General features: G+C 42.5%; 1 protein-coding gene across 10 annotated transcripts in view; it reads left to right on the top strand.

Annotated features, from left to right (window-relative positions):
• The window catches only part of SECISBP2L (SECIS binding protein 2 like), a 47,814-nt gene extending 40,959 nt beyond the window's left edge, over positions 1–6,855 (top strand). For all 10 annotated transcript variants that reach the window (XM_014852810.3, XM_014852826.3, XM_070501780.1 and 7 more), the window contains one exon: positions 2,547–6,855. In XM_014852810.3, coding sequence (XP_014708296.2) covers positions 2,547–3,229 — 683 coding nt within the window. In that variant the 3' untranslated portion in view covers positions 3,230–6,855. The remainder of the gene's footprint in view (positions 1–2,546) is intronic.
• The last annotated feature ends 18,471 nt before the right edge of the window (positions 6,856–25,326 follow it).

Below are 25,326 nucleotides of genomic sequence, written 5' to 3' on the forward strand. Positions count from 1 at the left end.
CATCATGGTCCCTAGCTCTTTCCTTCCATTCTCAGTGGCTTCTTATTCTTGTGCTTATCATCTCATGTTCATAAATGGTTCTGTGGCTCTGAGCATAGCAACAGTCAAAAGCAGGAGGTTCAGGCAATGTGCTCCTTTTATCAGTGAAGGAAACAATTTTCAGAAGACTCCTCTTTTATTTGGCAAGAGCCAATCACATGACTTTTCTTAGCTGCAAGGGAAACTTGGGCAAGAGAATATTTGCCAGAGGGGAGTGGGATGGCCACAATAGGCTAAGAACTGTTTGATTCACCTCTTGGGACTGGGTTCAAGTCCATCTCAAGTTTGGGGCTTCTGATAGCCAGGAAGAAAAGGAGGAAAGATTGTTGGGTAAACAACAGACAGTGTCTTTCATGCCATCCTGGCACAAGTTTTCTGAAATGTTTTTTTTTGATTTCCATGGTTTAAAGAAAAAACAAAGCTGAGAAAGGGATGCTAATCATTGATAGAATAGAAAGGCTCCTGCGATAGTCTAGTCTTATTGTCCCTTGTGTACACCTCTTGATGGCTAATTGCAGAGTCCCTTGTCTCTGTTTCTAAGGTGATATTTCCCTTTTCTTTCGGAAGGTCGCATCTGGCTTTCAGCTCCCCTACTGAGTAGATGACTGCCCAAGACTGGACCTGGAGAGAGGTCAGCCTGGCTCAGTCTACTGACCTCCTTCCTTTTCCGTGTTCCTTTGACTCATTGTCAAGGGAAAGCTGGGACTTTTTCCAAGACCCCAAGTGAATTCTTGTAGTTCTTTTGAAGGAGGAAAAAAAACGTTGGAAGGAAATATAAATATGCATCTAAAATTTTAAAAAATTTTATGCCTTAAAGTTATTCTTTTGTTTAATTAAATATATGTTTGAAAATTTTTGTTTAATAAGCATTTTTCCCCCTAGCGTTTACTATATGCCAACCATAGGGACATAGAGATGAGCAGGAGTAGGAGTGAGGAGGGAGGGGGTGGAACAGCAAACACAAAATAAGTGTTTTTGAACTGTAGATGCAGAAAGTGCTGTGGGGGTTCAGGTTAGTGGCTGTCTCAGGAAAGTCTTCATTTTTACACTAAAAATAGAACTACTATATGATGTCATAGTTCCACTTTTGAATATTTAATCTGAAGAAAATGAAAACACTAACTTGAAAAGATACATGCGTCCCCATGTTCATTGCAGCATTTTGTAAATAGCCAAGATATGGAAACAACCTGAGTGTGTCTATTGATAGATGAATGGATAAAGATGTGGTGTATGTATGTATATGCAATGGAGTATTACTCAGCCATAAAAAAAGAATGAAATCTGCCATTTGTAACATAAATGGGTGGACCTTGACGGCATTATGCTAAATGAAGTAAGTTAGACAGAGAAAGACAAATATCATGTGATCTCACTTGTATGTGGAATCTAAAGAAAAAAAAAGAACACCAAGCTCACAGATACGTAGAACAAACAGATTGGTGGTTGCCAGAGGCAGGAGGTGTGGGGTAGGTGAAAGGGGTAAAGGGAATCAAGAGGTACAAACTTCCAGTTATAAAATAAGTCAGTCCTGGGGATGTTATGTACAGCATAGTGACTATAGTTAATCATGCTGTATTGTATATTTGAAAGTTGGTAAGAGAGTAAATCTTAAAATTCCTCATCTCTAGAAAAAAAATTCTTTGCAAGTATGTGTAGTGGCAGACATCAACTAGACTCATTTTGTAATTTATACAAATATAGAATCATTATGTTGTACACCTGAAATTAATATAATGTTATATGTCAATTATAAAAATAAGATGAAAAGAAAATAAAAGAAAACACAGGAAAAAAAGTAGGAAAGTAAGAGAGCTGTCCTTCATCTCCTGGTTCCTAGTACATTTTTTGCTCTGAACTGACTTCCTGTCATTAAAAGTAATTTAGATTATCACCATTGTATTATATAATAACAATTTTTTTTTTTAACTCCCAAAGTCACTTGGTAAGCCAAGCCACATATATCATAAAACAAAATTTCACAGATGTTGGAAATGCTTGGATGGCTTCTTTGCTTATAAGTGGAAACACAAGTCCCATTACAGGCCAAAAGATAGCTCTTAGGTAACTTGCTGAAGGAGCCCGATACAGACTTGTCAAATAGAACTCTTTCTGCTGGACATCTTGGCTCTGCCATCTGTGACTTGTGGATTCTTGAGTGCAGTACACCTCAAGGCCAAAAAAAAGGCGATTCATTGATTTTCATGAATATATGGATTTTATATATGAACGTCAATGAGCTCCTGTTGGTATTAGATCTTTTGCATTCTGAGACATTAATAAACTTATTTTGGCCTCCTTGTTTCTTTATCTTAAATCACATTTTTGAAAGTTATTTTCCTTTGATAACATTTAAACTAGAACTAGAATAAACCAAGTTTTTAGTTTTTCCAGTCAGTTGGTGAGGGAAGAACAAACAAATTCCTAGTTTGTTCTTCCCTCTTTTAAGAGTTACATGATTCTGAAACAGTGTTGTGGTTCTTAAAAATTCTGTTCGATATTTGCAGAAACGAATTGGAGAAACATGGTGGAAACTTCAGATGGACTGGAAACGTCAGAAAATGAGCGAGAGATTTCCTGTAAGCACAGCACATCTGAAAAACCCAGTAAAGCTCCATTTGACACAGCTCCTGTAGGGAAGCAGCCATCTTTAGTGGCCGCAGGCAGTGCTACCTCAGCTACAAACCCTGGGAAAGCAACAGTGAGCGAGAAAGAGGAAGTGAAGCCAGATGACCTAGAATGGGCCTCTCAGCAGAGTACAGAGACCGGCTCTTTGGATGGCAGTTGCCGAGATCTTTTGAATTCCTCCATCACCAGCACCACTAGCACTCTTGTACCTGGTATGCTTGAAGAAGAGGATGATGAAGAGGAGGAGGAGGAAGAAGATTACACTCATGAACCCATATCTGTAGAAGTACAGCTTAATAGTAGAATTGAGTCCTGGGTGTCTGAGACCCAAAGAACGATGGAAACTCTTCAGCTTGGAAAAACGCTGAATGGTTCTGAGGAAGACAATGCAGAGCCAAGTGGGGAAGAGGAAGCAGAGGCTCCAGAGGTTCTGGAGCCAGGGATGGACAGTGAGACCTGGACTACTGACCACCACGCAAATCAGGAGCAGCAGAAGCCCAGCAGCTGCAGCTCGCTGAGCACCGAGCACTCCGATTCTCATTATGCACCCCCGGATCCGTAACTCAGGAAACGTCGGCGCTCTCTCCTGCTGTGTAAGGGTTGCAGCCATTGTCTTTTATGCTTCATCTCAACACTTTTCACTGTCCAGTATTTAATATCCGACAGAAATATTTTTGTAGCTGTCTTTTACTTGTTTTGTTATGATCTATGGCTTAGCTTTTAATTAGCATCTAAGTGTCTTTCTAAGAACTGTGTGGAAAATAAAACAATTATTTCAGCTTATTTCGTTATGGAATATAATGATTAACAAAGGAGACAACCAGGTCTTAAAGAAAATGAATTTAAAATGCTTGTTTAGAGTCATTTTGAAAGTTAGAGATCAAGGTTCTAAGGGTAGAAGCAGTTGCCCATGTTTGCTTCCAGACTGTGCCTCCTTCGCTCTAGTTTGTCAGATCAAAAAGTTGTTTGGGCTTCTTCAAAAGAGAACTGGAGGTAGAGTTAGGAAACTAAAAAAAAGCCTGAGAGTAACTAAGTCACAAAGTGTTGTGTGTTAAAAATTGATGCAACTTTTATTTGGTCCACATGCTTATTTCAGAATAAATCATGATCATTGTAATCCATTAAAATCAGTGATCATTGTAATCCATTAAAGTTGGAAGGGCTAAAACAGAGCCTCTAATACTTAGACTGGCAAAGGAGCCACTGTGATAGATTAGAGCTGGCCTTCTTTGCGGAAAGTGATAGATGTAGTGTTTAGTAGTGAAAAGTCACCCATGGCAGGACCTTCCAGGTTCTCGCTCATATTTACTTCTTACTTACCTCAGGAATGCTCTTGTACATAGTCGTATTTACGTAAAGTTAGGCAGATTTTGACAGGTGAATGTCTGTAACTGATGGCCTGACTACAGCACTTACATGTAAACTATCCAGAAACAAAGTCTTATATTGGTGTGTTCTCTTGCATGCTTCTGATTCAGGACTCTGTGGATTTGAGATATGGAGTTGATGGGTATCTAAACTTGTCCTGAGTGAAAAACTGTTTCCCCTTTTTTGAACATAGATATTTTGCCCCTAGCCTTGAACACCTGCTGTGTAACACTGACCATAGTTACAGATAGGAGGTCAGAGAAAGGAACTTTACACAACTTAAAGCATGTATCCTGATAATTAAGGCTTGGAAGAGGAAGTTTTGAAGAGAAGAGAAAGTTGTTCTAATTGTGCTGAAACTATCAGATAATCGATTTAAAGTGTGCAGATATATGCAGGTATTAAGTGTTGATCACTTTTATTATCTCTGCCCTTCTCTAGGAATGTGTATACCTGCTTAGGAGAAATTAAACTTACTGAGCTAAATGTTTTGTTTGCTAGCCAGTTACCACCTGGTAGTGACCTCTGGAAGTTTATATAATGGTGGGAGAATTACAAATTACCCGTTTTTCTGTCTTCCCTCCAACAGCCCCCCTCCCCCCCCCCAGCTGACCAACACATGCACACACACGCCAGCTTCACACTTATAAGCTGCCGCCAGCAGGCACAGAACCAAGGAGGGAGGGGTATTTTCCCTGTGCTGGTTTTATGGGGCGGGGCCCTGCCTCACAGAGGCAGGAGGGAAGAATTGAGCAGATTCTTTATTGAATGCATTGGGACCACTGTGCTAGTTGTGAATGTTTTATAATGCTGGCATTTTGTTGCAGGAGAGATCGGATTCTTGGTTGATGATTTAGTATTTGTGAATTGTGAAAGTTTAGGAGCGTTGCTGTGTAGAAAATGTCGGTCTGTCAGCTTTATTAGTATGCTAAAAGGGGACATTTGTACTGTCCTGTCTAAACTGTTCTCCAGTATAGACTTCTTAGACACAAGAGTATCCAGTACTTAAAGAACGCAGCATGTAAGGAATGAAGCCTCTGAAATAGTAATCATGGATTTAAATGTGGCAGATCTTACTGTCTACACAATTTGGAAGTGATAGTTGGCTTAAAGAAATGATAGAGGTTTTGAACTACTGACAATCTTAAAAGTGAATTTAAAAATTTTTCATACTTTTTAATGATGTAAATTTCCTTTGCTTGGTGTCAGTGATTCAGATAACTCTTGATCTTGAGGGTAATGGCTTTTCAAAGATTTCTTATATTTTATATCTCTTCTGAACGAGAACTGTCATTTTAGATTTTTGACATTTGTATCAAAAGAGAAGTTGAGGAAATCTTCATAACACCAATAACTTTTAAGTTTGCTATAGACCTCAGAAGTGTTCAGTTACGTATTCAGTAAATGCTTTTACACGTGCAGTATCTTCTGCTAGCAAACCCAAGGGACCACAGCCTTTTTTATATGAGACAGGTGACGTCTAAAGGACAACCCAAAATTTATTAAAGGAAATGCTACTGTGTTGAAAGTATGCTTACATAAGTATTAATAATGTCTTTATAATTTGTTTCCTTTAGGTAAATTCTGGAATTTGTGTATATTATATACAGGAGGAGGTGTGAAAATTAGGAAAGTGTCTTTTTTGGATCTAGGGGTGAGTGGCTCTTTGGTGACCGAGAAAGAGATCTAATGGTAAGAGTAGGGGTTCATCATCACAGGAAATAAAAACCATAGTGATTTGCTTCCTTAGTGTGTAGAGGTTGTTTTGCTGGCAATAATTAATATTAGATTTCTATTTCAATACAGAAGTATATGAATTACAATATGAATTGCACTCCCAAGACTAGATTTCTGCTTCAGTAGGTTTGTTTGCTGTGAAGATTACTTCTCAAAAGACAAATGTTTATATTAGCTTAAATTTTGGTTTAAATATGCTTGTAAATGATGTAATATATTTCTTTTGACTAAACATGGGAAAAATAATGTGTGTTATACATTGAAAAGTTTTTAAAGGCTTTGACTGGAAGTCATTTTTGCAGAGATGGTATTTTACATGCTTCCAGTATTTGGAAAAGAATTAGTCAAAAGGAATTCACATAGTTTAAATATTGAGAAATTAATATCCGAATAATGTACTTGTCTGATTTCTTAATAAGCTGGGGGAGGTGGGGGGGGGGGAGTTGTAATGTGCAAATGAGTAGTGAACTCTACATTCATTTTTCAACTCTTTAACATAAAACTGTTAAATCTTAACACGTTACTTTAATGTATGTATAAAGAAGTATTACTGTTTGTAAAGCTGCTGTTTGCTTTAAACAAACCCTCTTGTCATTTAAGTATTTTCTGTATGTTGTGCCAACAGATTAGAACATTAACTTATCCATTGAAAAACTTTATCATTTTTTGATTTAAAAAATTTTCTGTGAAATAATTTCTTTACAGACATCTTCCTCCTTCCTTGCCCCGTCCAACCTTTACACACATCACAGAATCAACCAAACTTTGCCTAATCTGAAATATGAATTCTAATTAAAGATAACAATTTACACTTTGTTGGCACATCACATCTTAAAAGTATTTGTATTATTTTATAATTTAATTTCTAAATATACCACACAAATTTATAATTTAATGTCTTAATTGTAATGCTCTAATAAAAAGCTAGCAAAATTAGTATGAATTATAACATGAAGGGATTTTCAGCTTGTTCTTTTGCTGATGAAGGATAATTGTATCACATTTTGGGGATAATAACAGCTTTTTTGCACTATGTAAATACTAGTGGAGATTCTTCTGTAACTAATAAAATGATTATTGAAATGTAGTCTTTCATTTCAGAATAGGTACTCATGACTTGCCCAACGTGTAGGATAGAGAAAAAAAGAAAATTCCAGCTTATGTTATTGCTTATTGCTTTCATGGGTTTGGCAAAGAAGGTTGTAAAATCTGCAAGAAGGAGTATCAGTAAAAATCTCCCTTTGGAGTGGTTGTTGTGATCTGTGGCACAGGCCTCGGCATGTCGCCAGACCATCCTAGTGTCAGGAGGAGGCTCCTACAGATTCCTTCTCCTTTTTATGCTAGTTACTGTGTGCCAGGCACTGTTCTAGCCGTTTCCCAACATTAACTCATTTAATTCTCACAACAGCCCTGTGAGGAGCTACTGTTGTTTTAGATGATGAAACGGAGATGTTAAGTAAGTTGCCCAAGATCCCCATGCTGGTAAATGGCAGAACTGGAATTCAGACTCAGTCCCGTGACCACATCCATGCTTTTACCCACTTGGCTTTGTTGTGTCTCAGCACAGAATGCTCAGAGGATGCAGACAAACAGGGCTTCCCTCACCACCTTCAGGGGTCTTCTGGAACGTGAAATATGCCAGTACTGAACCGATCACCTCAGAGACTGGATTTATTGAGCCTCACCTGATCACTCTTTCCCTAGAGTAGTCCCAGACCTTGTCACTATGTCACAGTGAGACGTAGGGAGTCTGAAATGAGTAGACTCATCTGTTAGAAAATAGTAAGATCACTCATTTCCTTAATGAAAAGTGAATTTTTGGTGATGACGAACAGAAAGGAGGGCTGCCTCAGTTGTATCAAAATATTTCCCTTTTTTGGACCAATGTTTGTACAACTCCTGATAGAGTTCCTTTTCTAACAGTGATCAGTTTTCTTCTAACTGACCAGAAGAGGGTGTGCATGGCACCTGAAAACAGTCAAAGGCTACCATGTAATATCCATAATTTCTTTTAATGGCAGGAGAAATATCCTGAACTATGGGCCTTGTCATAAATGGGGCTTTAGTTCTGAGTCACAGCTCGGAACTCAGGAACCGTACTTGCAAGTATCATTTCATTTTAGAAAGAGAACATCATCTAAAGACATTTAGATCACATGTCAAATAGTTGTCATTATAAATTTCTAAATTATGTTAGCAATTCAATTACTGTTTTAGCTCCACTTGGGTTATTCTGCTGGTGTTAGGTTCTTCTGACGTAGAAATAGGACACCTGGCTTATTACATAGTAAGTATTAATGGCAGCCTTGTGGATCAGAGGGCTAAAGCATGCTCCACTGGAGCTCCCACGATGCGGGGTTTGGAAAAATGAGAGATGTTTCAATTCTAGACCGAGTCTCAAATCCTATTTTTTCCCCATCTCACTCCTCCCATCTTTGTCCTCTGATTTGGTAACCCTATGGCAAGCAAGGAGTGTTTACTCTCACAGAAATGGGATGGATAACTGTGTAGCTATAACCTGGTTGCCTGTATCCAAAGTTCCAGTCTGGATGCAGAGGGTGGGAGCAACTAAGATACTGAGTTTATGAAATATGGAGTTCCCAGCTGAGCCTGGTGCTTTTCATCCAATTGCTGAGGAACCAAAGAGAGAATGCAATCGTGAGTCAGTGAGCTATGGTTTGGAGCCTGGAGTAGCATAGGTTTCTGTGAAGGAATGAGTGCTTCGTCTCAGAAACATCAGTCTTGGCCATGGCCTTGAATTACCCAGAGGGAGCAGGTAGTAACCACAGCCTTCCTATGGTGGTACTCTGATCAGAGACAGTGTTGGTTGCTCCCTTATCTCCTGGAGGAAGAGTGCCGTGAGTAAAAGTGGTACCTACTTAGGTGTGCACAGATTCCCCAGGTTATTTTTGCTTCTCAGTCTAATCTTTGTTTACCTGAATTGGAGCACTTTCATTGCAAACTCTGAGCTTAAGAATGGGATAATGAATTGACATTTATTCATTTAATGTTGTTTGTTAGCTCTGGTTAAGGAGGAATAACAGAAAACTTCGAAAATTATTGGCTTCTCAATCAGGAGAAATGTTAGAGGTCATCATCCCTGTCATTGTTCTTTTTCCTTGCTTTCCCCTTCCTAAAACCAATGTTGTAAGGCAACTGGTGAGTTTCTGACAAAGGCTGTAACATTTGCAGTGAGGAAGGTAAGAAAGATCTATGTTTCTACTTTACAAATATTCAAACACAATGATGGCCAAGAAATAGGATACAACTATTTCTTTAATTTTTATTCTTTCCCTAATATTTAAGAAGCACCATTTAGACAGTTTCGTAATCGTTTAGGTAGATCAGCAAACTATAGCCTGTGGGCCAAATCGGCCAGCAGCCTTTTTTCCCCCTTATTTGCATGTATCAAGCTCTACCTTCCTATAGATTTTATTCACCTTATCTCTCTCCCCCTACTAAGCTCTGTGCAGGCGGGGACTTTGAACTGTTTTGTTACGGCTTTATCCTTAGTGCCCCGCACAATGCCTGGCACAAAATAGGCGCTCCATAAATGTTTGTTGAATGAATGAAAGGCTGAAGTAGGGAGATGGGCATTTGCAAGGCAGCCGTGCTCTGTGCAGCATTTACACTCATCCTCCCTCACTCCCTGACCCCTCCTACTTTCCCACATTCGTTCAGAGTTTGGTGTTGGAGGAAAAACTAACCTGAATCCCAAGTAGAAAAGCCTCACCCCAGAATAGGGGGCTCCCAGAGTTACTTGGTATTTAACGGTCCTGTGTTGCTTATAGCTCAAAACATGGTATGTTTAGTAACAAACGATTCCCATCTAGAGGGAGATGACAAGTATATAATGCGAGACATTTGTATGAGATTAAATAAGAAGGGGCCAAGAATGCATAGGCACCTTCTATCTATAGTGTTTTAGTTTTAAGCTGTATGATCAGTACATAGAGTGTGGTGTATTATTGTTTATACTTTTTATGTGCTTGAGATATTTAATAAGAATAACCAAAAGGAACAGGCCAACTAAAATGCAACCATTTTCTATTCCATAACTGACTTCTCAAATTTTGCATTAAGACTGACTTCAATTCATTGACAAAGAAAATTTCTGGTAGAAATGGAACTAGAAGTCAGGCTTAAACTCCTATCTTGATTGGCTTAGCAAATAGATACAATTGATTAGATAGCCAGTAGCTACAAATTTTGTCTTTTTCCCATGAACCAGAAACTGCTTCCCTTCCTCCTTCACCTGGCCTAACCTCCCCCGGTAATGAGAAATGTGGCTCGCACCTCTGACTCTCCCATCTGCTCTGTCGCTGGAGCAAGGTGCTTTAATCTTCACATAAAGATTGAAGATTATGTTGGCAACCTACTTATCTGGTTTCCTTAGCAACCAGAACACAGTATTTAAAGTGACGGCATCCCTTGCTCAGAATAGAAATAGAGTATACCTGGTCATGGTGCCCCGGGTCTGCTCAGGGCTGCTTTTTCTCTTCAAAGACTCTTCCTCACCTGGCTATTCATGGTAGCAAACTTCTAAAAGGATAACTATGTGGAACACAATCACAGCAAGAGCTCTGGACCTGTAGCCATAGCCAACTCACCTTGCCAGTTATAGTGGCCCTTATTGCCAGTCCCTGGAAATATTGACCAAACTCTCTCTTGGAGTTCAAGAATTTAAGAAAATATTTCCATGTCCTTGTAACTTTTGCAGCAATTTAGGTATGCTGCCGCCAATTTCTATGAAATCTGAGCAAGAATCAAGATGGTGAAGCTGCCCGGGCATTTAGGAAAAGAACACAAAAAAGAAAAGAACTTTTAAAGGAAATCACTATTAAAGAACTATGGCCAGGCATCTATCATTTTGTCTGCTTTGTATGTCCCTTCTTTGGGGAACAGCTCCATACCTGCCCTGTCCCCAACCCCACCAGGGATATAATCTCTTAATTGCAACAGAAACAGACAATTAACTGATCCTGAAACCATTGATTGCTCTGGGAATCCTGAAACAGTCAATTCAGGCTGGGCCACTGAGTCTCTTCGATGGGATTTTTGGACTTGGGGCTAAGAAAGATTGGCTCAGTTGGTTTTGGGTGTCCGGATTTTAAGACAGGAATCTCCAATGCCATGAGAGAGTAAAGTCTGGATCAAACAGTGTTGAACGGTTTTCCTTACTGTCAGACGTTTTAGAGGCTCCAATATCCTAATGCATTTTAACTCTCCATGAAGGGAAAGACTCATATATGTCAGCATTTCCCCAATGTGTTAGACCATGGAACACGGAGCTCTCCAAGTTTACTTGGTCACAGAGTAGTTTCTCTGTGCAAAAACTATGAACGTCCTGGAGAACTAGTTTTTCATGTAACATGCATCAAAACATATTGCTTAAACTATGAAGGTCCAGGAGGACGGGATGCACAAGGCATGCCTGGACTGCTCTAGTTCAGAGGTTCCCAACGAGGGGAGAGTCTCTCCCCAGGGAGCACTTGGCAATGTCTAGAGGTATTTTTGGTTGTCACAACTGGACAGGGTGCTACTGGCATCTAGTCAGTTGAGACCAGAGAACCTGCTAAGCGTCTTACAATGCACAAGACAGCGCCCCCTCCCACCCACAACAAAGAAATATTTGGTCCAAAATGTCAATAGTGCAGAGGTTGAAAAGCTGGACTAATTTAACGCCAGGATGCTGGATTAACCCCTGTGGGTCTGGGCCCCACGTAGGGGGATATGTGCTCACACGGTGCAGTCAGATGCTCTTGACCTCTGTTTCTGGCACATGTTTAGACATTTCCAAATGTTCCAGAGTGGACTTACCAGACACATCTAGATCTTCTGGATAAACCAGGCCTCCCCTACTCCCGCCTCACTTCCTGGGAAAGAGGAGGAGAGTTCACCTGGAGCTTCTGATCACATGCCAGAGCCTCCTCCCATGTCTCCTACTTATTCTCTCCCATCACATGGGGAGGCATGTGAGGAGCCCAAGGACAGAGAGGCACCTCTGGCGTGGGCTGCTGAGTGAATACTCCAAGGAAAGCATGAGTCAAGGGCTAACATAAGGCCTGGGGAATGAGCTGGTCTGGCCCTGACCACATAATCGACTCAAGCGAGAGTGGTGAGGACTGTGTTTTACATGACACCATGAAGTGGAATCCAGCCATCTGCCCTGGTGAGCAACATCCCTGAGGCAGACACGGTAAAGCCTCTGCGCGTTACCCCAACCACTTCTCGGGGAACGGCTGCCCAGAACCTTGCCGCTCGGGAGGATCATTGGACAGGGGCTTGGAGATGCTCAAGCAGCCTCCGTACTGCTGGAGAGGAGGATGGAGCACAAAGCTCCTGCCTACAAAGGATTCACCCTCTTCTTAAAGTCATTGCATCCTGGTTTGCCAGGGAGTGATGGGTTCCCCAGATGTGGGACTTGGTTTTAAAACCAAGACAGTCCTGGGTAATCTGGGAAGAATTGGTCACCCTACTGTTCAAAGACGTAGGGAGACTTATTATGTCATGAAATGAGGCCCTTTCATTCTATTTTAATTGATTTAGTTGATTATTGATGATTGTGCGCCCATGATTGAGTCAGGTGCCTTGCCAGAGTTGAGAGAAGCACAGGCAGTCCCTACTCACACGTGGTTGTGTGCTGAGAGTGTGTAAACCATTTGCTTGGAACTCAGGACATTTTCCCAAAGAAAGCATATTGAAGTGCTGATTATACTTCCAAGCTAAACCCGGAAGCCCTTAAATATAGCTCATACTGGAGTTTAAATGATAGAAACCCCCCCACGGCTACAGGAAGCAATGCTGTTGCAAACGTAGTGTTTCAGGTGCATGGGTTGCAACTGCTGTCGTGATTTTCCCTTGTTTCTGGAGAAAGTGTATCACTGAGGATAATAGGTACGCAGTCACAGTTTCCTGGTCCCTCCTACTAACACACGCACATGAACACATACCTATGTGCGCGTACACACACACACACATACGCGGGCTGCTTCTTACCCAAACTCCCACCCCAGTGGGACAGTGCCAGAATCAAGGTTTCTTGGTGTGATGTCAAGCCAGTGGCACTTTCCACTGCTGGGGTGTTCACGTCTCAGGATAGACACTGTCCGACCTGTGGCCTCCAGATGCTGATGACAGGGATGAGGGAGCACAGCAGACTCCCCAGAGTCCATAGAACAGAGGCACAGGGCTGACAGCATGTGGGTAAAGGCAACGTGAGCTGAAGCCAAGGCAGAGTTTCTAGGACATAGATCTTGGGTACGGAGAGAACTGAAGAGATGATTCATTTCAATCCCCTCATTTACAGATGAGGAAATCGAGGCCCACGATAGTGAAGGGACCTGCAAAAGGTCACTTAGACTTTTGGAGGCATAATAGGGGAATCCAGATTTCCCAGTCCCCAGGCTCTGTGGCTCAGAAACTAGAAAATCCCCTGAGGTTCTCCCCCAACGCAATTCTACTTTGAAGAGAGATTCTCTAAGGAAGGCTTTGTTTTCTGGCTGAAATAGCTGTGCTTGCTGAGTTGGGGTCCTGGAACTCCTGAAGCAGTGACTGACAAACTTGGCTACCCCATGACGCTGGAGATGCTACAGCTTCCCTGCACCTGGCATCTTCCTCTAACCAAGCAGGAAACAGCAACAGGGCAGCGCCACCAACCACCAGCAACTTCTACTCTCATCACTGTATTTACCTCCACCCATTGGAGAGGGGCTGCCTCGCTCCTGGCCATCTTTTGACCTCTGTAAATGTTCTTAAACCCCAAAAGCAGTGAGACCGCCCTGTGACGGGGACAGTGAAAGAAGGGGAAATGAAAATGCTTTGCGGAAAGATTTTATTCTGGTGCTTCCTGCTGCTCTAGCCGCAGATGTCTGCTGAGTATTCAAACCACTTTTCTAACTCGAAAATGCCCATCATCGCCCTCGAGACCATGCTGCTTTTCACAACAGCCTCGGGCTGCCAGAGTGGGTGGATGTGCTCCAGATCCACGACTATGATACAGCCATGTATTGAATGTGCGGGGTTGTTCGCACCTGGCGAGATGCTTTTGCGTAGATGATCTCGTTTGACCCTATGAGGAATGTAGAGCAGCTATTCCTACACCCATTTTATGGATGAAGAAACTGAAAATAAACTTGGTTATTCTTCAAATTTATCCAATGGCAGAGATGAGATTAGAACCTGGGTCTCCTGGATCCAGTATCTTCCACCATGACATAGCAGTCTTTTAAAACATTTTAATTGTTTTTAAATAGGCAACACTTACACATTGTTCGAAATTCAAAAGGTACGAAAAGGTGTACAGTGAAGAGTAAATCTCTTCCCTGCTTCTCAGCTCTCCTCCCTAGAGACGCAGCCGTCCAGAGCAAATCTATGCACACACGGCAATATGTGTATATAAATACATATATATGTGTATATAAGTGTGTGTGTAAATATAAGTGAGAGATGGCTTTTATTCACTTAAATATATGTGTTTCCCACTTCTGCATGTGGAGCTGCCTTCCATAAGGATCAATAATACCCATGTGGTTGTAGGGAGGGCAGGTTATCTTACGGTTAAATCCAGGCCCCCCTGAGTCAGGCAGATCTAGGGTAGAACTGGCACTGATCACGTGCATGTTCCATAACCTTGCTGCTCTTCAGTTTTCTTATCTGACAAATGGACGTAATAACTCCTAACGCATAAGCGAGGCAGTGTCTGTAACACATTTAGCACATAATATGTGTGTTCTGTAAATGGTGGCTATTTCCTGTAAGCCTACTATGAGCCGGACCCTGTACAAGAGAAAGGAGATGAGTAAAGCAAGGTGTTAGCCCCTAAGATGCTTATAATTTCAAATAAGCAAACAAATGATAGTACAGCAGAATGGGCGGGAAGCAATTGATGGAGAGGAGAAGAGCATAAACTCTGGATTCAGACATTCTGGATTTCAAATCCCAACTTGAACGAGTTCCTGAACTCGCCCTGAGCTTCCTCATCTATAAAATGCGAATAATAATACAGAGTTGTGAGGATTAAGTGAAATAATGCACAGCACATAAAACGGAGCCTGTACATGATAGCATTCAATAAAGGGTGATTTTAACAGTTATAATATCTAATTCTATACTAGGAATAAATGCTGCAGGAGGAATATGCATCAGGTGCCAGGGCAGTGCGGGGAGCGGGTGGGCATTACCATGACGCGAGAACCCCTCCATGGGATTACCCCATGCTGGGCACTGTCATTGGCATTTCACCTGTGTCCTCTCACTTAACGGTCACAGCCTCCCTATGAGGATGTTATTACCCCCTTTTCAAAGAAGGAAACCGAGGCTCAGAGAACTTCCCCCAAGGCTAGTCAGAAATGGCAACTTCCTGCTCATCTTCCTCTTGTCATCAGGCTCCCCAGAGCAGACAGTCACTGAGACCAGGATGTCAGGGACCCCGGGTGCTTCCTGGACAACATTCTCTCCTTGCTCTTCAGTCGTATACTGAGTCCTGCTGTGTCCGAGCCTCGGGGCGGGGCGTGGGTGAGAGCAGGAACAGAGAGCTCTGGCCCCCTTGGAGATTCCACTCCTGGGGGTGGCCAGACCGCCAAGCCTCAGTGCATACCCGCTGATTCACGCACAGTTGCCAGAGTGAGAAGAACGGGATGTGTTGGACCCGGGACCGACAAGGGTCAGGAGGATGTGGGACTCCATCTCTGCCTTCTCTTGCCTCCCCAACATCTAAGTTTTGGGGGGAGGTTGGAGGGGAGAGAGGGAGACACAAGGAGCAGGGGAGGAAGTAATTGGGCACGTTGTTGAATGGAGGGGGAGGACAGTCCCTTTTCAGCCTGACAATCGCAGGGCAGTCTCCTTGAGGGGCCTCCCATTGCCACTGCTTGGTGAGCGGTGGGGGATGAATTGACAAAATGCCAGAGGGTGTGGCTTCTGCTGTTGTCGTCGTCACTGTTGTTTGTTATCCTTTACCTCATTTATATGGCAGCTTCTGGCTTACCCAGCTCTACCCACCCTTTCATTTTATGTCATAGTAGATTATGTTTATGTGCAACTGGGGTGTGTGGATGTCGGGAGGTTGGAAATTGCTCTTCCTGACTGCTACTCCTCACTCTACCTCAATCTTCTACCGTCTGAGGTGGACTATGGAGATATTATTAGCCCTGTTTTACAGATAAGGAAACTGAGGCTGTGAGCATTTAAGTGACTTGTCCAAGGTCACAGAGCTCATTTGCAGCCAAGCTGGGAGTTTGGTCTGTAGGGTTCTTGCACTAACGTGCTATGGTGCCACGTGCTGATCCCTTCTGAGACCCTGCACAGGTTCCACCCTGTCCCAAAGAGCCTCCTAGCTCTACATTCTGTACCAGGTAGAACTGGCCTGTGTCTCACAGCCCAGTGGGCCTGAGGGAATGAGGTCTTCATTGGCAGATCTGGAATTTTCTCTGTTCCTGTGTTGTAGGGATGTTCCCCTCACCTTGCCTTTGGCTCCAGTTATGGACTAAATTGTGTTCCCCAAAATTTGCATGTTGAAGCCCTACCCCTCAATGTGACTGTATTTAGAGATAGGACCTTTGAAAAGGTAATAAAGGCTAATTGGGGACATGCAGTGGGGCCCAAACCTGATAGGATTGGTGTCCTTATAAGAAGGTGAAGAGACACCAGGATGCTCTCTCTGTCTCCACACATGCTCAAAAGAAAGGCCACATGAGGACATAGTGAGACAGTGGCTGGCTGCAAGCCAGAAAGAGAGGTCTCACCAGAAACCAAGACTGTGGCACCTTGATCTTGGACTTCAAGCCCCCAGAACTATGAGGAAATAAAAGGCTATTGTTTTAGCCACTCAGTCTATGGTATTCTTATGGCCACCCAAGCAGACTATGACAGCTCCCACGACCTAAATCTCCACCCTCCACCTCTACCTTAGGCATCAAGTCCAGGTGATTTATGTCAGTGATTCTCTCCAGTATTCTCCCCATCACCTCTTAAACTCTTTTGTCTTTTCTTTCTCACCTTGTCAGCTCAAGTTCTTCACCTTCAAGTTAGCTTGACTAACTCAGCTGCCTTGCGAAATGGAAGAAATGGAATATTTCTTATCAACTTTTCTCCGGCCGTTTAGACGCTATCATTGTAAGACAATAGGTCTCTTTTTTCCTCTGATTCTCTTACAGATGCCCATGAATTATTCAATATTGGTGGAGCCAAGTGTTACAGGTGTAGAAACATCTAGTTTGGAGTCTTGGCTCTGCCATCTTCTATCAGTGGGCCTTGATCAAGTCACAGGTTTGTTGGAGAGTAAATGAATTAGTGTGCACAAAAGGGACGTGCCAATTGTAGAATGCCAATCAAGTGAGCAGTGCTATTGCCACTGGTGGTGGTAGTGAAGGTGTTAAGTGAGCTGCTGGAGGAGCACCTTCGCTGAGCTGCACATTGACATTAGGCCATCATTGAGGAGCACTATGAAGAGCAACCCTATGACACTCACTCTGTTCTTAAAGAAAACGCATTGCTGATGTCCACAGAGTGGTGTTTATTTTTACAAAAACTTTCCAAAGAAATTTCATTTCTAAAGAAATAACTTGTGATCCTGAGAAACAAGTTTGTTTTCATCGGTGAACACCATAAATTATGAAAATTATCGTGCCTCCTTTTTTTGTCTTGGCTGCTTGGGAGTTCAGAGTTAAATTGACAGCCTACTTCTAGCAAATTTACTTACACTTTATATAGTGTCACCACTGCTGTAACTTTAATTTCCTTCTTTTTTATCTTCACTTGGTTCTTAAACGTTTTTATTTCACAAGTTAATGGATGAATACATTCTTGTTGTAAAAGATGAAAAGAACTCAGAATTATCCAGACCCAAACTTGAAAGTATTCATTTATTATTTATGGTGTAGTACTCTCTATATTTGTGCAAGCAGCCTCAAATCTATTTGGAATAATATTAGGAATAATCAAATTTTAAAAAACAAATAAAAACTTTGTTAAAAAGCTTGCTACTGTGCTAGGAACATTCACATATGCTTTATCTTTTAATTCTAACAGCAACTCTTTAAGGCAGATATCATAGGCCCATTTTACAGATGAGGCAACTGATGGAGGAGGTTAAGTTCGTTTCCCAAAGTCATAGACAGCAAGTGGCAATGCTAGGAATGAAATTCAGGAGTGGAATGCAAAGTTTGTGTGTTAGCTCATATATTTGCTTTTTTTTTTTTTTTTTTTTAACTATCTCAGCTCTTTCTCACAAAAAGTAGGATCACAAAATTTCTGTACAACCCGGGTGTGTGGATGTGTTGTGGGGGGTTTGTGAACTGCTTTTCACTACAACTACTCCTCACTCTACGTCAAGCCGCTGGAATTGTTTGGGTAATTTAGCCAAGAGCGTTTTTTCTCAAGTGCCAACAGAGACCTGGCCGCAGAGGGCTGATCGTGTGCCGCCTCCAGAGGCAGACTCGGCAAAGGGCAGGTGTAAGGAAGGCAGCCTTTAACCTTTCCCCATTGACCTTCCCCTGCAGCTCTCGGGCGGAATACAGCGGCGCCTCTCTCTTTTGGGAGGAGGCAGTAGCGGCATCTGTACTGCTGACAGCTGGTTAGGGGCCGATGGAAGGAAATTTGCCCCCTCCCATTCCCGTCCAGCCCGTCCCCCCTCCCCCAACAAGGGCAAATTCTTATTGCTATGTAACATGTTTGTCTGGGTCCCCTTCAGGGCCCCGGGTTCCAGTAATTTTTCCTGGCTTCCCCGCTGCACGTTGGCCCTGGCCGGAGGACGCCTCTATTGACATCAACACTGACCGCTGTCCCAGCTAGCAGGCAAGCACATTTCTATTTTCATCTGAATTCCCAGCATCTTAGGGGAAGAACTTGGCCATTCCTATCCACCAGACCCCTGAGAGGGAGGGGAGCCCGCAGGCTCCCTCTGTAACCTTTCTTTGACTTGGACTCAGAAGACAAAGGTGAACTTGAGTGCGGCGGGGACACAGCCTCCCTTTATGCTCCCACCAGGGCCCCGGGGCGGCCTCCGCGGCAGCACTGAGGCCCTTTGTCCCGGCGGGCGCCCGGCCTGACTGCCCGCGCTCTGGGCGCGGTCTCCGCGCCCTCTCCCCTCCCCCGGAGTCGCCGTGCCCGGAGAAGGGCTTCTGAGCTTCGCGAGCGCACACTGGCCCTTTTCTTCTCCGGGCGCCTGCAGCTTTGATGCTGCGCGCCTGGCGGCCGGGAGCTGCGCCCGTCTTTTTCGGGGAGGCCGTGCGAAAGCAAGGGCAGGGCCGCCGGGCTTCCCGGGGAAGGCTCCCGCCCGCCCGCCCGCCGGCCCGTGGGGTCGTTGGACCCGCCTGGGAGGAGCCCACCGGGCCGGGGCTCGTCCGGAAGCCGGATCGGCCGGCTCGTATGTCGGACCTGAAGATCTCTTTGGCCCAGCCATGCTTACTTCTAAGAACTCATTTTAAGATAATTGAGATGTATGCAAGGACAGTTAAAAAATCTTTTTTCACTCAAATCTTATAAAAAATTTCAAACATGCAGAAAAGTTGAAAGAATGGTGCATTGGATACGTATATGCCCATTATCTAGAGCCTGCAATTCGCATTGTGTATGGAAGGATTTGGTAGAAAAGCTACCACTGTCCTACAGTGTGCGTGTGTGTATGTGTGTGTGTGTGTAGAAATCTAAATGCCACCCCCACTCCCTCTTTGTTAAACAAGGCACATTTGCACAATGGTACTTCATAGCAATTAAAATAACTAATTTAGTGACGTGCAAAAATGTGAGGATTTTTGTTAAATGAAAAAATTTTAGAAAGCTGTATGCACAATATTATGTTATTTTTGTTTGAAAAAAGTGTTTATGCATAGGAGCAAACAAAACACCCTGAGGTTATATATTAAATGTTAACAGGATTGTGTCTAAATTAGGATATAGTTGAATTTAATTTTCATCTCTGGCTTATTTTTATTTCTTTCAATGAAATACTTCTATATAAAGTGAAAAAAGGGATTTAAAATATATGTAGTCCACCTGAAACAAATATAATGTTATATGTCACTTATGTCTCAATTTAAAAAACAATCAACGTATGTGGTCAGCTCAAGAGGCCGACAGGGCTCCCCGGGATTGTTCCAGCCCCATTTATCCTGACAGAAGTCCTGGGCTGTTCCAGCTCCTCTGCAAACACTGCCACATCACCCTTCCTGGACAGTGAGAGGGCCACCAGCCCTACACAGTTTCCCAAGTATAGCGCCAGGCCCTCCTTTCCTTGACTGACCCCACTTTCCTGCAGCAAGCTGGATTCCTCCCTCTCATCACTGACTATTAGGCCAGGGAGGTTCCTGAGCCACTACAGAGGGAGGGTCCTAGCAAGCCCCATTCACTTTCCCCACTGGAGGGAGAAGTCTTGTGGGATGAAATTCCTGTCCTTAAAGAGAAGGCCCGGGCTTAACCCAGAGGCGCCGTGTTGCCCGTGGGCCCTGAGTTCTTTCTCTGTGAAAGGCCTGGTCCCAGTTGGACTCCCAGGGGAGGCGCTGCTTTCCTTTGGGTTCTTTGGGAACCTTGAGGAGCAGCTGGATAATATTTTCATCACCATACAAGCAATGGCACTTTCCGAGACTACAATAATAAAAGCTCACTCTGTATGCATACTTTTAGTTCACAAAGTAAATCCACACACTCTTTTACCATGGTTCCCAGAGCAGTATCTTAAAATTTCATTTGGAGATGGACCTAAGGTTGCTGACTTTTATTTTGCCACGTAAAACCATTTTAAAGGTACTATTTATGATTACCATTACTTCATAACAGAAAGACATTTTTCCACACACACAAAATAGGAAAGACAATCTCAAAAATTTTAAAAACACAGTATTTAAATTTAACTTTATAAAACTCTTACTATAAGGTTCACCTCTCTCCCTGTATACTTCTAAAATTATTACTATTTCTATATAAACTGGTGAAAACTTTTTCACAGACAAGCACTGATTTGGGAAGCAATGTCTGGGAACCATTTCTCCATTGTTTGAGGACGATTAGCCCTGAGCTAACATCTGCCGCCAATTCTCCTCTTTTTGCTGAGGAAGACTGGCCCTGAGGTAACATCCATCCTCATCTTCCTCTACTTTATATGTGGGATGCCTGCCACAGCGCGGCTTGCCAAGTGGTGCCATGTCCACACCTGGGATCCGAAGCAGAACGTGCGCACTTAACCGCTGTGCCGTGGGGCCAGCCCCTGTCCGTTGTTTTTGATCCTTATGATCATCCACTTGTAGACGAGGAAGCCGAGTTTTGGAGACCATCAGCTGATAAGTGATTGAATTAGGATTCAAATTCAAGTCCATTTGCTCCAGAACCAGTGATTTCTCCTTATTCCACATTGCATCTGTGTACCCAGGTTGCCTTTGTGGTTATTCCAGGAAATAGTTGACAGAAAATAGGCCTGATTTGCTTTTCCAAGTCTCGGCTAGATGTGGGTCACCAAAGTAAACCCAGTGGATTGAATTTTGTCTTTGATCCAAAAATCACTGAGCTCATCAGATGGTATTAGCCTCTCAGAGGAGCTCTCCCTAATTTCCTTGTTCACCAAGGACAGCGGAGCTGTCCTTACAGGGGATTTCAAGGGGAGGAGCACATGTGAGAATTCTAATCTGCCCTTAACCTCTACTGACTGATGCCTGGAATTCCTCCAGTTTGATCACTTCCATTGATGTCTTTGAAACAATGATTAAAAACTTGGACACAAGGTAAAAGGGTGAAGAGTATATCCGCTCAATGTTACACTGAGGTATTAACCAAGAATTGTTTAATTGTCCAGGGGAACGTGGCTGTGTCTGACTTTGCTCTTTACTATTAATTAATGGCTCAGACTCCGAAGTTACATGTTAACTTGTAGGGCTTGTCTGGAATAGAGGCAAATAATTTCTGTCCAGTAGAAAAGATAACCCCAAAGGTTATGGTTTTACTGCCCTGTAGAATATTAACCAGCTTTGCCCCTAACTTGCTAAACTTATTTCATAATGGCTATACAGACCCATTTCTCTAATCCACATTTCAATGAGCCTTACCTTATTGCTGGTTTGTTCCCTCTTTGAGGAGCTAAATAAAGTCTATTTAAAGGCAGTCACCACCAATACCCCTTCACAATGTTATCAGTCATTCATCTCAGTGTGAATGAAGAACCTGAGAACAGATTTTGAGAAGTAGAAAGATGCCGTATTTGGGATCTGAGGAGGGAGAGGGTGCCTGAGGGGAGGGGAGATTAGCTGGACTTCTGGGGACAGTGGTGCCAGAATACCTGCATTTTTTCACAAAGTTCCTTTGTTCTTGAGCATTAGTGAGTAGCATGTCTTGCTAAAAATAGGATTTACAAGGACTAATGACTGGAGAAGAGGTTGAAAAGCTAGTTGGGTGAAGGATTGGAATTCTATCCTGTAAATCATAGGAGATATTAAAGGTTTTAATCCAGGAACTGATAGGATCATATTTTTGAATTAGAAAGAAAGATAATTTTGATGACAGTGTATTGGATGGGTGGAGGGAGAGTCTTGGTGAGAGAGAACCAGGGCTTGAGCTGTGTGTGGATATATGTGAATGGGAGGTTGGGTATAAGATCCAATGGCAATTCAAAGGTGGAACGGACCGATTTGGTGAACGATGAGATGTAGGGCATGAAGAGAGAGAGGGAGGAATCTGAGATAACAGCTGGATGGTTGGAAGGATGGTGATGGTGATTAAGGTAGAAGACTACGCTTTTGACCTGTTGAGTTTGAAGACTGTCAGAAATTTGAATCTGGAACTTATGAGTTTGGGCAAGAAAGAAAATCTGAGGTTTAGCAGTGCATTGGTTATGAATAGAAGACATGGACACGTGTATGATTGGTAAAGGAAAACGTATCATTGGAAAACTCTATTACTTCACTGGCTAGGAAACAATCGCATAGTTCACCAGGAGTCATCATTTAATTACAGTATGCTACTGCTATGAGCAGAGCCGCTGCCCAATGAGCAGTCCCGTGAACAAGCCACTGCCCAACACCTTGGAAAAAAATATGCATTCCCCATACCCATTTTACTTTGTGGAAATGGAGGCTCAGGAAGACAAACAAATTTCTTAAACATATGTTGCAGGAACGGAAGATCATTCTGGAAACACCTCCTAGAGTTTCCTCTAGCTGCAGTCCTGACAAGCATGGAGGACCTGAGCCGAACTTCACAGCCCTCATGTCTTCCTTTCTGTTGACAAGCCTGACAAGAGCAGAGCTGAGTATGGGACGATCTGTCTACATTTTTGTGCCCCTCTCCAGCCCTGCTGTCTGCAGTGCTTTTACTTGACCTCCATGCTCCATCTGTAGGATCAACATTATTCCAGGCTCTGCAAAAGTAGGCAGAAAAGAGTCATTAATTCTCATGTATCCATCATCAAGCTTCAACAATTATGGACACATAGCCATCTTGCTTCGTTTGTGCCCCATTCCCTCAACTTTTTCTCTCCTGCTAGATTACTTCAAAGTAAATTTCAGTGATCACATCACTGCATCACTAAATACTTCCATATGTAGCTCAAAAAGATAAGGACCTTTTTTTGGACATAATTTAGGGAAAATTTTTAAATGTTCTAGATCAGAATGTATGGGCTCAGTATCCATTCGGCCTTGCTATTTAGTTCTACTTCTCCTTTGGGCCTCTGTTCTGATAGTAATGGCTATGTCATAATGATGGACTATGATGTGTCACACATCCATTTAGTCCTTACAGTAATGCTACATATAAGGTAGACATTATTATCTTTCTTATACAGATGAAAAGAGACTGAGGCACAGAGAGGTGAAGTAACTTGTAAAAATGACATAGATGGTGTGAAAGGAAGACTCAGAGACAAAAGCATTTCAAAAAGAAAAATTGTTTACCTTGTAAGGCAGTTCTGTAAGGGAGCTTAAGCTTCAGAAAGCTTAGTTCACAAAATAAAAAAAAATTTCTCTTCAGTTTCAGCCCCAGTTTCTCTTTGTCTATATGAGAAAAGTAATAATGTCTACCTTATATGTAGCATTACTGTAAGGACTAAATGGGTGTGTGACACATAGCAGGCCATCATTATGAGATAGCCATTTATTATTTTAACTTCCCGTAGGTAAGTCCGTCCTCTGGTCACCAAAGTGCATGTCTGTCCCATATGCAAAATACATTCACCTCATCCCAAGGTCCCCCAAAGTCTCAACCTACTATAGCATCAACTCAAAGTCCAAAATCTCAGCAGCTCAAAAATCCCAAACCTCATCAACTAAATTATCTAAATAAAGTATGGATGAATCTCTGGGAATGATCCATTCTGGGGCACAATGTCTTTCTATGTATCAACCTTTGAAACTAAAGCAACAAATTATCTGCTCTCAAAATATAATGATGGAACAGGCACAGGATAACAGTTCTAGGTATTCCAGTTCCAAAAGGGAGAACACTGAAAGCAAAAAAGAGTCATTTGTTTCAAGTAATTTCTAAATCCAGCTGAGCAAATTCCACTAGGTTTCAAGGTCTGGGAATAATCCTTTGGGGCCTGTGGCTCTGTCCCTTGGGCTCACGGCTCTGCCGTCCGAGGTATCCTTCCTTTTTTCATGAAGGGTAGCATGTGTTTGTAGCTGAGCAGTTTTATCAGCCTATTTCCTGCCTATGGAATTTGGGGAGTTTGACAACCTTCTTTCATTTTGGACTTTCTCTGTTTATGTCTTTTCAAGCTGATAGTGTTTCTGCTGGCATGACATTCTCCAGAACCTTGTGGGTCTCCCATGTATATTATGGGGATTTACTCTGTTAGAAAAGAGGCTTAGTCACAGACCTGTCCTAGATAATCCCATATCTATTTTTGTCCTCTGTTGGTATGGCTGAGAGAACAGACCTTAAATTCTCCAGTTTGATGGAGGGTATTTGTGAGGCACACGCTTAATATAAGAGCATTTTGTGTGTCTTTATACTCTGACCTTTCGGTCTTTCCAAGGTGTCCCACCTTTGGCTTTTCCTGTAGGGCCCACATTCCTAACAGTGAATCTTTTAATTTTAGCATCTTTTGCCATCCGGATAGTCTGAGAGTTTTCAAAACTATCAAATCCTGTTTATTTTTTGTTTAATAGTTCTTCCCTCAATTTATGACTTTCCTCTGACATTTTACTAAAAGCAGCAAGAAGAAACTAGACCTCACTTTCAACACATTACTTGGAAATCTTGTCTGCTAAATGTCCAATTTCATTTTTCACAAAATCTGCTTTGCACACAACTGCAGGACCCAGTTCCACTAAGTTTCCTGCCACTACGTAACAGGGATCTTCTTTCCTCCAGTCTCCAGTAACATGTTTTTCAGTTTCTCCGGAGACTTCAATGGTAATACCTTTAATGTCCCGATTTCTACTAATAGTCCACTCAAAGAAATCTATGTGTTTTTGATCATGACCTTCAAAATTCTTCCAGCCTCTGCCTATTGCCCAGTCTCAAAGCCATTCCACATTTTGTATTTGTTACAGCAACACCCTACTCCTGGTGTCAAAAATCTGTATTAGTCTTCTATTGTTGCCATAACAAATTACCACCGACTTAGCTTAG

This window comes from Equus asinus, chromosome 2, assembly GCF_041296235.1.
Source record: "Equus asinus isolate D_3611 breed Donkey chromosome 2, EquAss-T2T_v2, whole genome shotgun sequence".
NCBI lineage: Eukaryota > Metazoa > Chordata > Mammalia > Perissodactyla > Equidae > Equus > Equus asinus.